Here is a 13,935-nt window from a genome sequence, read left to right as displayed (position 1 = left end):
GGATGGGGTTTCCCTGTGGACAAAAGTCAGAGAATGTGCATTGTCACAACTGTCTTGGTCCCAGCTGGGCAGTTTGCTGGGTGCTCCCAGAAGGTGGAGAGGGAGTGGGGCTGGTATCTAGTGGGGCTGGAGGGAGGGGCCCGCTGCCTGTGACTAACCCCAAAGGGAAGGGGTTAAACCAGATCTGGCTGGCATCAATAGCTAAGGGTCCAATGGCAGGGGTGTAGAGCAGCAGGCTGCTGAGGCTTCTAGGCGGCCAAGGGCTCTCACATAAGGTGGGCTGCCAGAATGGTGTAAAGGATCTGGATCCCAGCTGACCAAGCCTGGGTTCTAGGACAGGGAAGGTGCTGAGGGCAGCTGGAAGACAGCCTGCATACAGTGGGGTCAGAGAGGAGGCTACATTCTCCCTAATTATCCCCACACTAAGCCTGGGGGCAGCAGACCACATCCAAATCCTCCTCACTGACTGGGAGGAAGATCCTTGCTTCCCACGGACTCGGGGCTCGGGCTGCTGGATGTGCAGGTTGCAGCTATTTGAGTTGGGACTAGAATAACTGGGTCCAGTGGTGTGCTGGTAAATGCTTAATCAACAGCTCTCTGGTGGGGGGAAAGCCTTCACTTAGAGTGTTTGCCAATTGCTGTGGTGTAAATACTCCCACCATGGCTGATTTCAAGCTATCACCATCACATCACAGAAAGTCGAGGTGGGAAGAGATGTGCACAATTGGCTCTTATGAGCCAGTATGAGCTGATTCCAACACACTACTAGGTGGGGCCTGACACCTGCATTAGGGTTAGGTAGGTTTATGTGGCTTCAGTGTACAGAGAGGTAAAGGCCACTATGCAGTGGTGAAAAGCACAAAAATAATGGCCCTGGAGTCCAGTAGCCTATAACACAGTCCCAGCTCTGCCACTTCCTAGCTGTGTGGTCTTGGGCAAATCATTCTACCTCTCTGTGCCTCAGTTTCCTCCTCCATAAAGTGGGGCCAGTGATAGTGCCCAACTTCATAGAGTTATTGTGAAGGTTGCACAGGTTAACACCGGCCTGTAGTAGGTTGACATAAATGTTATTTGTTACAGTTAATCACACAGAGTAGTTGGAATGTAGCCATGGTCAGAAAAATTTAGCAAGGAAAACCCAGAGTCCCTCAGGGTGTTTCCCAAGGGCCTGCTCTTTTTATAGTTAAAATCTTGGATTTCCTTCAATATCAAGGATTTAAAATCTGCAGGCTCATGAACCCCCTGAAATTATTTTTCCAATGTTGAGTATATGGGCCATTGCTTTTATCTATTGGATTCTCAAAAAAAAAAAAAAAAAAAAGGCTGTGGTTTCTGCATCCTTCCCTCAACCCACAAAAGGCTTAAGAACTAGTGATGTGGAAGGTATAGAATTCCCACACCATAGGAATCGCCCCTGGAGGATGTGGGGGAGAGTTGTTTATAAAGCGTGTGAAAGAAAAATGGCAGAGACGCAGAGAGACATGCAAAGAATTTAGCCGAGAACTCTGAAATCTCTCTCCCTTTTTGAGACCTAAGGCGGAGGAAGCGTCCAGCAACAGGGCAACCAAACTGCTCACATTCATGCATTCCCTGTTCCTGCTTTCTCCTTACCACTTTCAGTCTTAGGAGTCTCCCTAAGTCTTCCCTTTTCCGAATCTGCCCCCCCTGCACGCCCCTGCCACCTCTACTCCCCAGGACCCGGCATAGGTGTGTCCCGAGGGCCGGTGTGGGTGTATGGAGGCATGATTAGAACTCACTCGAGGGTCACTATGATTCAGTGATAACGTTTGTGTTCTTTTTGGTTGTGTCTTTTACCTTTCTGTAGTTACCTTGTAATTATTTAAGGTAAGGTTAGTGCAAAGTTGATTTAGCATTGGTCTGCCTCTGTTTTGAGTTGGAGGCTGTATTCAGTTTTTTTCCAATAACATGGAAGGGGGTGGGAGGTAGGTTTACAATGCTACTCCCTTTCATCCCATGAGATTTTATTTTCGTTGTTGTTTTTTTTTCAAAGATGATCGGTCCCTTCTTCCTGGCTTGGTGCTGTGTGTGGGGTGCATGGCGAAAATGAACAGGTCCCTAACCAAAGATCTTTATGGGGATAAAAATTACTTTTTGACAAATCCCACTCTAAATCATTGCAGTATACGACTCCAGGCACATAAGAGGAACAAGAACTACAACTTTTGAGGACTTATCAAGTGCCACCCCTGCTCACTTTATCAACAAGAATCTGTGGTTTAGCGGTGCAAGTCACCAACCAGTGACCCTCTGGAAGGCCACCAACAAGAGAGCTCTCTCCTGACTCCAGTTCTGGGTAACCCCTTCTGCGGATTGCAGAGGAGTCTGCTAATGTCCTACCCCAGCTCCCATCCTTCTTGCTCCCCTGAGTAACAGAACACTGAATTGATTTGAGGCAGCAGTGTGCCCAGCTAAACATTACATTTCCCAGCCTCCCTTGCAGCTAAGAGTGGCCATGTGACTAGGTTCTGCCCAGTGAGGTATAAGCTGAGGAGTTGTCTGTGGATTCCAGAAAAACTCATTAAAAGGGAGGGACCCTTTTACCTCTTTTCACTCCTCCTTCCTATTGTCTGGAATGAGGTGATGGTAGCTGAGCTCCAGCAGCCATTTTGGACTCAGAGACGACATGAGGATGAAAGCTTCCTGGTTGGGCTGGCACAGAGGAAGGCAGAGGACCCTGGGTGCCTGATGACCAAAGGCCATTCTTAGCCTGGACCATTCACCTCCAGACTGAGAGAAGAGAACATTTATCTTCTTTAAGCCACTCTTTAAGGGTCTTTGTTATTGTCAGCAAATGCAGTTTCTAACTGATGCATGGAAGCTCGCCAGGCCTCGTTTTATGCCAGGGGCAAAGACATCCAAAGTTCCTCTAAGCCCACTGCTACTTCTCCTCCTCCTCTCTTTGGAAGAATCATCCTGTCCAAGAGGGCCCAATTCTTTTGCATATTTCCTCCCTTCTGTCTTTTGTTTTCCTCTTTCCTTCCCCCACCCTGCCCCACCACTTTCCTTCCCTTTCCCTCCTTCTCTCCAACACTTTTTGAACATCTACTAGGTTCCAGGTACCAAGCTAGCTGCCAGGACTAGGAATAGGTATAGGAGACAGTCCCTCCTCCCCAGTGCCTCAGAGTCCAGGCTGGGAGGAAAATGTAAAGAGAGTATGATGGGATGGACAGGTGCTACAGGAGCAAAGAGAAGGGCATTGGATCTAATGGGAAGGACCTGGGGGGCTTCCCGGAGGAGGTGACACTGGCCAGAGATTTGAAGCAGGAGTTTTGAGTTGCTGGTACTTAGGAAAATAAGGTAGAGGGCAAAGATTCCAGGCACAGGGACTAGAACAGTGGAGTACAGTGGTTAAGGACTCCAGTGCTGGAGCACAGACATGTGACTTCTCTGTAGTCCTCAGTTTCTTCACCTGTAAAAGGAGGATAGTAGTATAGTAGTAGTAATAGGACTAGATGAGGGCCTGGAAGTAAGTGTGAAATGCATGCTACTAATTAACGTTATTAGTGTTGGTAAATGTGCTGCCCATGGTGTGTGTAGACAAATAACAGTTTTGGAGACAAGTTTCCCAGAGGCCATAAGTGGCTTGTCCATGGTCACACAACTGTGAAGAGGCACTACTCAAACCCTGGGGTCCTTATCCCTAGTCCAGTGGCCTTTATATGTCTACCCTCTGCCATTGCATTAAGTTCTGAGGGAATGCAAAGTGAGGGAAAGTGTGTGTGTGTGTATGTGTGTGAGAGAGAGAAACCTGGAGGGCTTCCTGAAAATGAGTCTTGAGAAAGTTCTGAAGGATGGGGGAGGAGGAAGGCATTCCAAGGAAGAAGTGTATGATGAGCATAAGCAAGGTGTTGGGGGGCTAGCTGGCTGGAAGAGGGTCTGGACTGTGAAGACTGGTGAGACACAAGGTAGAACAGGCAAAGAGAGGCCAGGTCTTTGAAGATGAACCATGGTTATAGGCACTCTGATGGCCAGATAGTAGACTGAGAATTTGAACCAGTGAACCACAGGGAGCCACAGTTAGTTCTTGAGCAAGGGGGCTGGTCATAATGAAACAATACTTTGGGAAGAGAAGAAGGAAAGAAATCTGTCTTTACTAAGAGCCAGTATGGGCCAGACAGTAGGTTGGGAATTCTCACACTAATGATTTCATTTGAGCGTCACAACCCTCTTAGGTGGGTATCCATATCTCCATTTTACAGATGAGAAAACTGAAGCCCAGATAAACTGAGTGATAGAGTTGAGCCAGTGGTGGAGCTAGAGTTCGATTTAGACCAGCCTGACCCCAAATTTGTGCTCTTTGCACTGTACCATGTGGCTTTAAGCTGTTCTTTCAGAACGCCCCTTGTGCTGTGGGTGTCCCATCAGGCACTGCTGCTTCACCAGGGGCTCAAGAGTCTTTCTGCAGCCCAGACACCCCCTGGGCAAACCCCAGGGTCACACTGGGCAGAGAGAGATCAGTAACCCCAGGTCTCTGGGGGATCTCCAGCACAGGGTAGGGTGAAGTGCTGGGGCTCTGGGTCTGATAGAAATGAGTTCAAATCCCAGCTTTGCTGTGCACTATCTGAACTTAAGCCTCAACTAAGGGGGGCAGCAGGATGAGCCCTAGATTGGCAGCCTGGCTGGAAGTGATGAACATCTGAGGAAGTGAAATGATAAGATGTCTGTATTCACTTCAAATCAATGGGTTGGGGGAGGCAAGAAGGAGGGGGCAGAGAGGAAACAAGATTGGTCATGAGTTGATAACTGTTGAGGCTGGGTGATGGATTTGTGGGTGTCTAGTATACCATTCCCTCTACCTTTGTGTATGTCTGAAAATCTCCATGATAAAAAGTAAAATAATAATAATAACGCTGAGAACTTAAAAGAAAAAGAAAACAGTTATGTCCACCACACTCTCTCCCAGCTGAATCAGGCATTGTTATGCTTTAAAATTGCCTCAGGTGAGAGCAGCCAAGGTGAGAATCTGCATGGACTTCATCACTCACTAGCTGTGTAACCTCAAGCTAGTATCCTTCCCCTGCTAAGCCTCAGTTTTCTCATCTGTAAAACAGGGGTAAAGCTTCTAACAACCTCATGGAATTGTTGTGAGGTTTAAATGGATAATACAGGATAATATGGGTTGGGCCTAACAGAGTGAGCAGGTCAGCCTGCAGCTTTGCAGTCACTCTGAGCACCACCAAGCCTCTAGCCATAGTATTATAGATGAGGAACCGTAAGGCAATATGTGCAGAAGAGGCCATCAGATGGCCTCCCAGGGACAGGCCTCACCTTCTGGGCAACTTTTACACGTTTTCCAGAGCACAGGGAGTTCATCAACTAGAAGGTTTTTTCATCTGCCTTTCCTTATTGCTTAAAGACCACTCAGCACAGACACACCAGGGTCACTCAGTGTCACTGCCAGAGGTACAGATTGAGGCAGGGCTTGAATGGAGGGAAAAGCTTGGGCTCTCTCTGTTGGCCTTGCCACTGGCTTCCAGGACTTAGCCTCAGTTTCTCCATCTGTGTCAGGGGTGAGTAAAGAGATGGGCAGTCCTTGGCAAGGGGTAGGTAGTAGGAAATAATCAGAGAATGAGAATGAATGAATGCATGAATGTCTGGGGATCACTTCACTATGACGAAGTGACCTGTCGGAGCCTTGATGAGGTCAGTGGGAGCTACCCAGGATGGGGAGGGGCCCTTGACACGTGGGCTAACTCCTCTGGGGTAGAAAAAGAGAGCACGGGGAACACAACAGCAGAATCTAGTGCAGGTGGAGAAGCGCGGAGGACATGGTTCGCAGCAGGAGAGGAGCAAGGAACTACCAGGAGGGAGCTCCGGGACACCGCTTCGAAAACCGTGCGAAAGTGGAGGCGTGGGGTCTCGCGCTGACCACCTAGCAGCGCGCTGGCCAGGGTTCCGGGTCTCTTGCCCGCTCCTCTGGACTCCGCATCGCCGCCTGGCGGACGCGCCGCGCTCCGCTCGGGCTTCGGCGGCAGCGGGCTGGCGTGCGGAAGATCCCGCGGCAGTTCAAGAGACAGCGGGAGAGCCGGGGGCGCGGAGCGAGGATGGGGCGTCTGTTCCCCGAGCGGGGTCGCGCCTGGTCTGGACCTGCAGCACACACTGGCACCCTCTCCTCACTAACCCGGCGCCGGGGGTGACTCAGCTCCGTCTCACACGTCGGGGAACGCTTTCTTCCCCAACCTCCGGCCCCCAGCTCCAGAATTTTACTGCCTCTGAGTAGATTCTCCAGGAAGGCGGTCTCATTAAAATTTCAAGGCGTTTTGGGTTTGATTTTTGTTAATAAAATATCGAGACTGGGCGTGAAGGCACGAGCGTGCCCAGTTCGTCTCCGTGCCGGTCCCAGACCTGAAATTCCAGGGCTGGGGAAGTTCTAGGTCCTTCCCTCCCAAGTGGGTCCTGGCGGGCAAGGTGTGGTGGCCCTGCCCGAAGACTCGAGGCAAAGGAGAGCGAAGCGTGTGGGCCGGAGTGGCCAGGAACGTGGGGCTGGTGCTGGTGAGGGGTGAGCAAGGGCCTGGTTTTCATGTCACAAGCCGTGGACACTGGAGTCCTCGAGACTCGGGCCGCACCACCTCCTCGAATGTCCTCCCATCCCATGGGGGTGGGTATCTGTCCGAGAGCCTGCGGGTGACAAGTCACTCCATCGGCCGAGGTTCTCAATAAGCTAGACCCAGCTAGGCCCAGCCCAGCCTCTCTTACCCGGACCAGAGTGGGCGCAAGACGGCGTCGTCCCGGGTGCAGTGCGGGCAGGCGGCTCGGAGGCGCGGGAGGCTGCCCCCTCCGGGTAGGCGACGCAAAGCCTGTCTTCCTCTACCAAGTCCTCTCCAGGAGGAGGCCTAGGAGCTCCCCGCGGCGTCCCGGAGGTCGCCGGGCCTGCTTTGCGTTCAACCCGGGAAAAGGCCCCGCAGGCATGAGGCTGACGCTGGGAGGAGGGTGTAAAAATCTCAGAGTCACCAACCCTCGAGCAAATGGCGGCGGGGGCCGCGCGGTTGACTGACCGAAGTCTGAGGCCGAGGGCGGCCTCTGCGCGGCGGTGAGCTTCCCGAGGCAGCAGGGGGAGCTTGACGCCGAGGGAGACCGGTGGCTCGGAGAACCCAGAACGGCCTGACCCTGGGGAGAGAAGGGTTCGGGGCGCGCGCTCAGCGCCGCGACTCCAGGATTCCAGGATCCCAGGAAAGGCGAGCTCTGGACCCAGAACTCCCGCGGACCCGGCGGGGCGAGCGCCCAAACAGCCAGAGACCAGGACTTGCGCCCGGGCCTGGAGTATGAGTGTGTGTGTGATCGCGGGTGGGGGGTGGGGGTGGCCTTGGACACCCGCCCCCCCTCCCAGAAAGATTAGACATCTTCTCTGCCTGCTTCCATGGGCGCTTCAGGCAGCTCCGTCCTGCCGCTCAAGCTGGGGAGAAGGGAGCGGTGCGCCCCGCGGGGATCCGCGCCCGGACGGAGAGTCCCGCCGCGCCTTTGCGGAGCTGAGCTCGCAACGCAGAACGGCCGTCGGCGTCCACCTGGTCGCCCCAGCGAGGCCGACAATGGGCGCCAGGACCCTCGCGGGGCTGAGCTGGAAGGGGCTTCCGGGTCCTGGGCCCGGGCGCGCTCTCCTGCGGCGCAGACTGGGATAAAGCGCAGACTGCAGAGAAATCGGGATGCGGAAAAGCAGCCGCGGCGCCGGCCTGACGCGGGTCCCGACTCCGGAGAGAGGAAGCAGCCCCGGGGGGAGGGTGGTGGCTGCAGGGGGTCGGCTGGTGGCCGCCTTTGGCCCTCCGCAGCCAGGAGGAGAAATGGAAAGCGAACTCACTTTACCCCTAGGGACAAGAGGGCTCCGACGCGCTCTCCTCCCCAGGCCTGGGAAACAGGTTCCCAAGCGCCCTCCGACCCACAATCGATCCCGGCTGGCCGCCCGGAACGGGGGATGCTTGGAAAGCCAAGAGGGGGACAGCGGGTAGCGGCATCTCCTCCGGGCCGAGGCCGAGCGGGCGAGTCCCGACCTGCGCCGCTCTCTGCACAAAACGAAACCCAAACTCCCGAAAATCTCAGTAGGAAAAAATTTAAAAATCCTTTTCTTTTCTTTCACTTTTAACAAACCAGCTGCTGGGAGAAAAATTAAAAACGAAATTAGCGATAGCTAAGGACACTATCTTTCCACATTGTGAAATCCCCTTTAAAAATATTTTCCCCAAGGCCAACCCCACGATTGGCCAGCCCGTCTGAAGCCTTTGCCTCTTCCTGAAAATCACAACCAAACAATCGGAAATGCGGCCACAGTTCTGGGAAGAATGAGTAGCCATGAGGCCCAGGGAACCCACTGAGGCCGAAACTGCCATGCTCTTCTCTTTAACCAAAAATAAAAAAAAGATAATAAGAAGAAGTAAAACCTTTTAATACATCAAATATACGGAATTTTAATCTTTAAAGCGATACATTGTCTATTATTTTAGTACATGACGTAAACCTTACTTGTCCCCTTCTCAGCGGGTGGACTTAAAAATTAAAAATAGTTAAGTGTTCCTTTTAAAGAACAAAATAAGGCAAATGAGGTTTTGGAATAGAATTGTTTTTCCTTTTTTTTTTCTTCCAGACTACATACAAAAAAATATCCATTCTCTTTCGATGGTATACACCTTAAAAATAATTGCAATTTGAAATCAGAGCTGACAAATTGTGACTTGTTTTGTTTTTTTTTTTTTCATTTTTTGTAACAAACATGCAGGTAAATTTGTTTCAATCAGACATTAAATAAGAACGTACAATACAATCATAGCAATTTTAAAGTAACATTAAAGAGAAGACCTCTAGTTCTGTGGCGGTTTTGTATTTATTTATAATCTACAAGGGACGGGAGGGTTTGTTTTCCACATTTTTACCCTCAAGGTTTAATTTTTTCCCCCTCTTCCTTTTTACCTACGGAACTCAAACTAAGTAATGCACTTTTGAACCACGGGTCCGCTTGGAGCTAACATAAATAAATACCAGTGTCCACCGATGCAGTCCTCAGATGAACACTTTCTCAATTATTTTTTCCTTCTTTTTCTATAAAAAGTCAAATGATATTTTTTCAACTTTTATAAAGTTTGGGTGGGGAGATGAGAGGTGGGGAAAAGGAGAGTGAGTTTCCCACCGGGTCTCGGGCGCTGTTTCGGGTAGATAGATACGGTATATATATATTTTTTCCTTTTCTGGCCCGGGTGATCCCCACGCGCGGGTGACAGTAGCCTCTGCCCTGTTCCCGCCCCTCCCTCGGCTCTTCCCCACTCCCCAGTTCTTTTCTTTCCCTCGACAGCCCTCCCGACCGTCCTCACTGGTACCCCAGCGCGGAGGCCGTGGTCAGTCTCTGTCCGTAGAGGGCGTAGGGGGAGTAGTAGGGTCCGGTGGCGGCGGGCACGGGCACGGGAGCGCCGGGCGTGGGGAGCGGGCTCTTGGAGTAGGGGTGGTAGCGGCTGCTGAGTCCCAGCGCGTGGTGAGGGCTGCGCAGCGCCAGCGTCCCGGGGCTGCCCGGGGCGCCCGACGTGGGGATGTGCATGTGGCAAGCCATGGCGGCCGCTGCAGCGCTGGCCAGAGACGAAGAGCTGGGGTAGCCCGACAACAGTTTGTCTGTCCCGGGGAAGGCCGTATGGGTCCGCAAGTGGCTCAGCAGCTCTTCGGACGTAGCGAAGCGCTTGTCGCAAGGCCCGTTGGCCGACACCCAGTTGCAGATGTGGGGGAGTGGGTCGTTAGGGAGCATGAAGCCGTAGGGGTAGAGGGGGTGGCCGGCCAGAGAGGGCGGTGTGGCGCCGGCAGCCGCGGCAGCGGTTAGCGATGAGTGCACGCCGTGCAGAGGGTGCGTGGGGTACACCAGCGGGTATCCGGACTTGAGAGCCGCAGCCGCCGCGGCTGGATCGTGAGCGCACGACGCGCTGGCTGCTGCCGCCCCAGCCAGGTGGCTGGCGCAGTGGTAGCTGAGGCAGTACGGGTCCCGGCACAAACTGGCTGTCATCACGGACGGCGGCGACGCTCCGGCCAAGGGGCTCGAGCCGGCGGGCTTACTGCAGCCCAGAGAGCCCGCCGCGGCCGCCGCCAGCTGCGCCCCCACCAGGCTGCCCGGCTTGGTGGGGTCGAGCGCCACCCCGTGTGGCAGGAACTGGGGCGGGTAGCCGGCGTAGGCCCCAGCCAGGCTGCCTGGGTAGGTCATGCCCGCGGGAGGCAGAGGGAACACTGTCTGGCCCGGCTTGTAGGGCGACACGGGCGCCACCAGCCCAGAGCCCAACACCGAGGAGGAGGTGGGCGCGCTGGGGCCGGAGCCGGAGCCCGATGAGCCGCCACAGTCCGAGCCTAGAGCCTTGCCCCCGGGGCCCCCATCTGGGTGCTGGTTCACGTCCACATTAATCCCGCCGCCACAGCTAATCCGGCCGTGCGCCAACCCCGTGGGTCCCCCTTCGGCCGAGGCGCCCCCGGAGCCCTTGCTGCCGCCACCGCCCGCCTCGGGGTCCTTCTTGTCGTCCTTGCCCTCCGGGCCGCCCCCGGCCGAAGGCAGCATGCCTCCTGGCGAGCAGGCCGAGGCGCTGGAGCTTGGGCTGCCTGTCCTGGGCGTGAATGGCTGGCAGGTGGCGCTCGGTACCCGGAATCCTGACTTCTCCGCCGAAACCCCCCCGCCGCCGCCCCCGCCGCCCCCGCCTCCGCCGCCGCCGCCTCCCGGCTCCTTCTTATCCGAGCCGGGTTTGGAGTACGGCTTGAAACTCGACTTGTCCTCCACGCCGATGTCGCTCATCTTGAGGGGGCCCGACTTTGCGTCCTTGTCGCCCCCGGCGCCGCCGCCAGCACCACCCGCGCCTCCCCCGTTGGAGGCGACCGAGGAGAGTTTGGACGAGGGCGAGGGGTCGGGCTTCCCGATCTGCGAGCATGTTTGGGCCAACAGCGCCAGCGGGCTCTTCTTGGCATCAAGCTGCGGGGGTCAGACGTGGGGGGGGGGCACAAAGAAAGAAGGGGAAACCGTTTAGAATCCTGGCTTCTAGGTTTCAAACGCACCTCCGCCAAGACCCGCAAAGATCCTCCCAGCCCCAAGGCGCAATTCTAGGCGACACCCCTTCTACACACACATATTCTCGCTCTTGAGAAAGGCCACAGCACTCCCCCCCCCACGCCCGCCATCAGGATCTTTCCTGTCCTCTCTAAGCGATGACTGTATTAAAAAAAAAATTGCAAAATGTTTTGGTTTCTGACTCTTTGACCCAGAACTGTAACCCCACGCACCCACACACACCCCTAATTCGAGTAAGGGTTCGGGTGATTGGCGCCTTAGAGGCTGTGTACAAACACCAGCTTCTGGAGAACCGGAGGACTGGGACTTTGGAACCGTAGTTTGGGCTCCCGGGCTCCTATCTTCCAGGCTGAGAATGAGCGGACCTCGGTCGGGGTAGGGGCTTTAATACCAAAGGGAGAAACAAGTTTCGGCTGCCTTACCTTCTAGTATTCACACCTCATTCTACCACCTCCTCTCTTTCCGCCCTAGTTTTAAGATGCGGGAGCACTATCCTCTCCTCTCATCCCGGAGCTGAATCACTCCGACCCCCCTTCCATCCCCCCCTCCCCCGATCCAGAGAGAAAGAAATCCTGTGAAGGGGCAGCCAGGGTGGTGGTCCCAGCGCGCTCCAGGGATAGGGTCCTTACCTCTATGGGGCTGACGGGAGTGGAAGGCAGGGGCTGCAGGTACTCGGGGTGCAAAATGTGGCCAGTCCGTGCCGTCAGCATCTTCAGCACCTTGATGGGCAAGCGGTTAGCCTGGCGGAGAGGGTCAGAGGGGGGCACGGCGTGCACAAAAGGCTTGGTGCTGCCGGCCGGGGACGAGCCTGGGCCGGGGCCGGAGCCGGAGCTATTTCCAGAGAGCGCGCTGGTCCAGGCAGGGTCCGCGCTGCCGCTGCCGCCGCCGCTGTGCTTACTGCTTCTTAAGGCAGAAAGCGAGGGCGCTGTGCTCATGACCCACCCGCGCGCATGGGAGCAGCGGGGGGAGGGCTCCTGGAGGCGCGGGGCGGGCTCGGGGCTGCGCGCTCGCCGGGGGAGCAGGAGCAGCAGCAGGAGGAGGAGGAGCTGGCGCGGCGATCACGGGCGCCCAGAGCGCCTTCTCGGCGCCTGGAGCCAGAAGCGAATAATCCTGGGTGGCCCGCAGCGGAGCCGTGGCCGAGCGGGAGGAGCCGGCCCGACTGTGGGAGTGCCGGGTGGCTCGCGGTGTCCGCCTTGGGCTGTGCCCCTGCGCTGCGCACTCGCGGCCCGGCGCTAGCGCCTGCGCTGCTCTCCGCGATGTGAGCCGCTGCCTGTCCAGCCTGGGCTCTGGCGAGGAAACTCACTTCAAAAGCAGCTGCACCGAGGGGGAGATTAAAGCCTTTGCCGCCTTCCAATCAAATGGGAGCCCGAGGTGATTGGAGGGTCAAGGGGATGTGACGCGTCCCGCGCCGCTGCCGCCGCCGCCGCCGCCGCCGCCAGGACTCTCAGCGCTGGTTTTAATGGGCAGCTCCCTCTTCGCTGCTCCCCCTGCGTGTCCCTCCCCCGATTTCGCTCGGAGGACAAGCTGGACATTTATTCTCCGTTTGCTGTCTGCCGCCTCCCTCTTTTTTCTTCCTCGTCGTCCGTCCTTTTCCCCAGCTGGAGAATAAACTGAAACCTTCTTTGGCAGGAGGGTGTGTGTGAGGAACAGTTTGGGGTTGTTCAGAAGGAGCACTGGCGGGAGTGTGGACAACAGCCGGACTGTCAACTCCAAGGCCGCACAGGGGGCCCGCACACCAAATATTCTCTCCTCCTCCTCCTCAGTGGTAATTGAAATCTCTTGCGGTGCGGCCGCCTGGGTAAAGAAAGGTGGGGAGCGGGTGTTGGAGGAAGTCCGCCCGCCCGCTTTGATTTCTCGAGATTCGGCGGCGGAGAAACCAGAAGCTGGGTGGGCAGCGGAGGCGGTGGAGGCCTGTCTCCGCTTGGTGTGCTAGGCTCCCCGCCCTTCCCAGCCACGTGACGCCCGGGGATGCGCAGATTGGGGCAGAAGCGGGGGTCACATGTTTCCTCTGTTTCACACTCAGCCCCCCCATTCTTACTCTCCCCTGCTACCCTCTTTTCTACCCCCCCCCGCCCCGTTCTTTGGGCATCTCCACCCCTCCATCAATTGTCAATGTTCCTCGACCGCAATCAATCAGTTATTTGTCAGCTCTTGTCAATCCGACGGTGATTTATGTCAGCTTTTGTTGCTGATTACAAGACGGGTGCGACTGGAAGGCAAAAAGAGAGAGGGAGAGAGAGACGGAGAGGAAGGAAGAGACTGAGGGGGAACTAGAGAAGGGGGAAAGAGGAGCAGCCTCCTGGGATGAGAGGCGGGGGCTCTAAGAAAAAGAATGAAAGAGGAGAAAGAGGCGCTCAGTGTCAGGAAAATGAATAGTGAGAGTAAAGTGTGCAGGTGCGCCCAGGGCGCTGAGAGTGGTGCGCTGGCCTGGGGTGTGCGCCTCGCTCCTCTCAATGTCGGAGAGAGAGATACAACCTTCCACCTCTGGGGAATTCCGGTCCTTTGGGGCCGCAGAGTTCCGGGCGGCACAGGATATCCGAGACGGGCGGTGGCGACGTCTAACACGGGAGAGTCGTCCTCTCTCCGCTCCCCCCCCCCACGCCAGGGTAGTCCCTTCAGGGCGTGTAGTGTGCAGTCGTCAGGGTGCCAGCCTGCCGCGGACCCCGCCCTCCGTGGCGACCCGACTCCAAACTCGGAGACTTCTTTCTAAGAGCCACACCACCAACGTAACCTTGAGTCCTGGAGGTCAATGGTGGGGTACCCCCGCCTCAATTCTTTGACACCCGCCCCCCATCGTGGCTAGGGCTGAGAGACTGCGAAGAAGAGGCCTGACCATGGGTCCTTGCACGAGATAACGTTTCAGGCTCACTCAGGCCCCCTCTCCACCCTCCCTCACCCCGCGCCAT

The 13,935-nt window shown here is 55.8% G+C and overlaps 3 protein-coding genes across 9 annotated transcripts in view; 1 reads left to right on the top strand and 2 right to left on the bottom strand.

Moving 5' to 3' along the window:
* Positions 1–7,967, bottom strand: part of LOC137209476 (uncharacterized) — a 52,710-nt gene extending 44,743 nt beyond the window's left edge. The window contains exons 1-3 of the mRNA XM_067711170.1: positions 7,896–7,967; positions 7,501–7,628; positions 6,718–7,385 (exon numbers count right to left, since the gene is read on the bottom strand). Coding sequence (XP_067567271.1) covers positions 6,718–7,385; positions 7,501–7,628; positions 7,896–7,967 — 868 coding nt within the window. The remainder of the gene's footprint in view (positions 1–6,717; positions 7,386–7,500; positions 7,629–7,895) is intronic.
* LRMDA (leucine rich melanocyte differentiation associated) overlaps positions 1–13,935 on the top strand; it is a 1,270,435-nt gene that overhangs the window by 118,509 nt on the left and 1,137,991 nt on the right. The window lies entirely within an intron of this gene.
* On the bottom strand, positions 8,375–13,662 carry ZNF503 (zinc finger protein 503). The gene is made up of 3 exons (XM_067710438.1): positions 13,505–13,662; positions 11,659–12,823; positions 8,375–10,933 (listed from the first exon to the last, which is right to left on the bottom strand). Exons 2-3 carry the CDS (start codon positions 11,962–11,964, stop codon positions 9,311–9,313), a joined length of 1,929 nt encoding a protein of 642 aa, XP_067566539.1. The 5' UTR covers positions 11,965–12,823; positions 13,505–13,662; the 3' UTR covers positions 8,375–9,310.

This window comes from Pseudorca crassidens, chromosome 16, assembly GCF_039906515.1.
Source record: "Pseudorca crassidens isolate mPseCra1 chromosome 16, mPseCra1.hap1, whole genome shotgun sequence".
Lineage (NCBI taxonomy): Eukaryota > Metazoa > Chordata > Mammalia > Artiodactyla > Delphinidae > Pseudorca > Pseudorca crassidens.
This window is presented reverse-complemented; position numbering and strand designations above follow the sequence as displayed.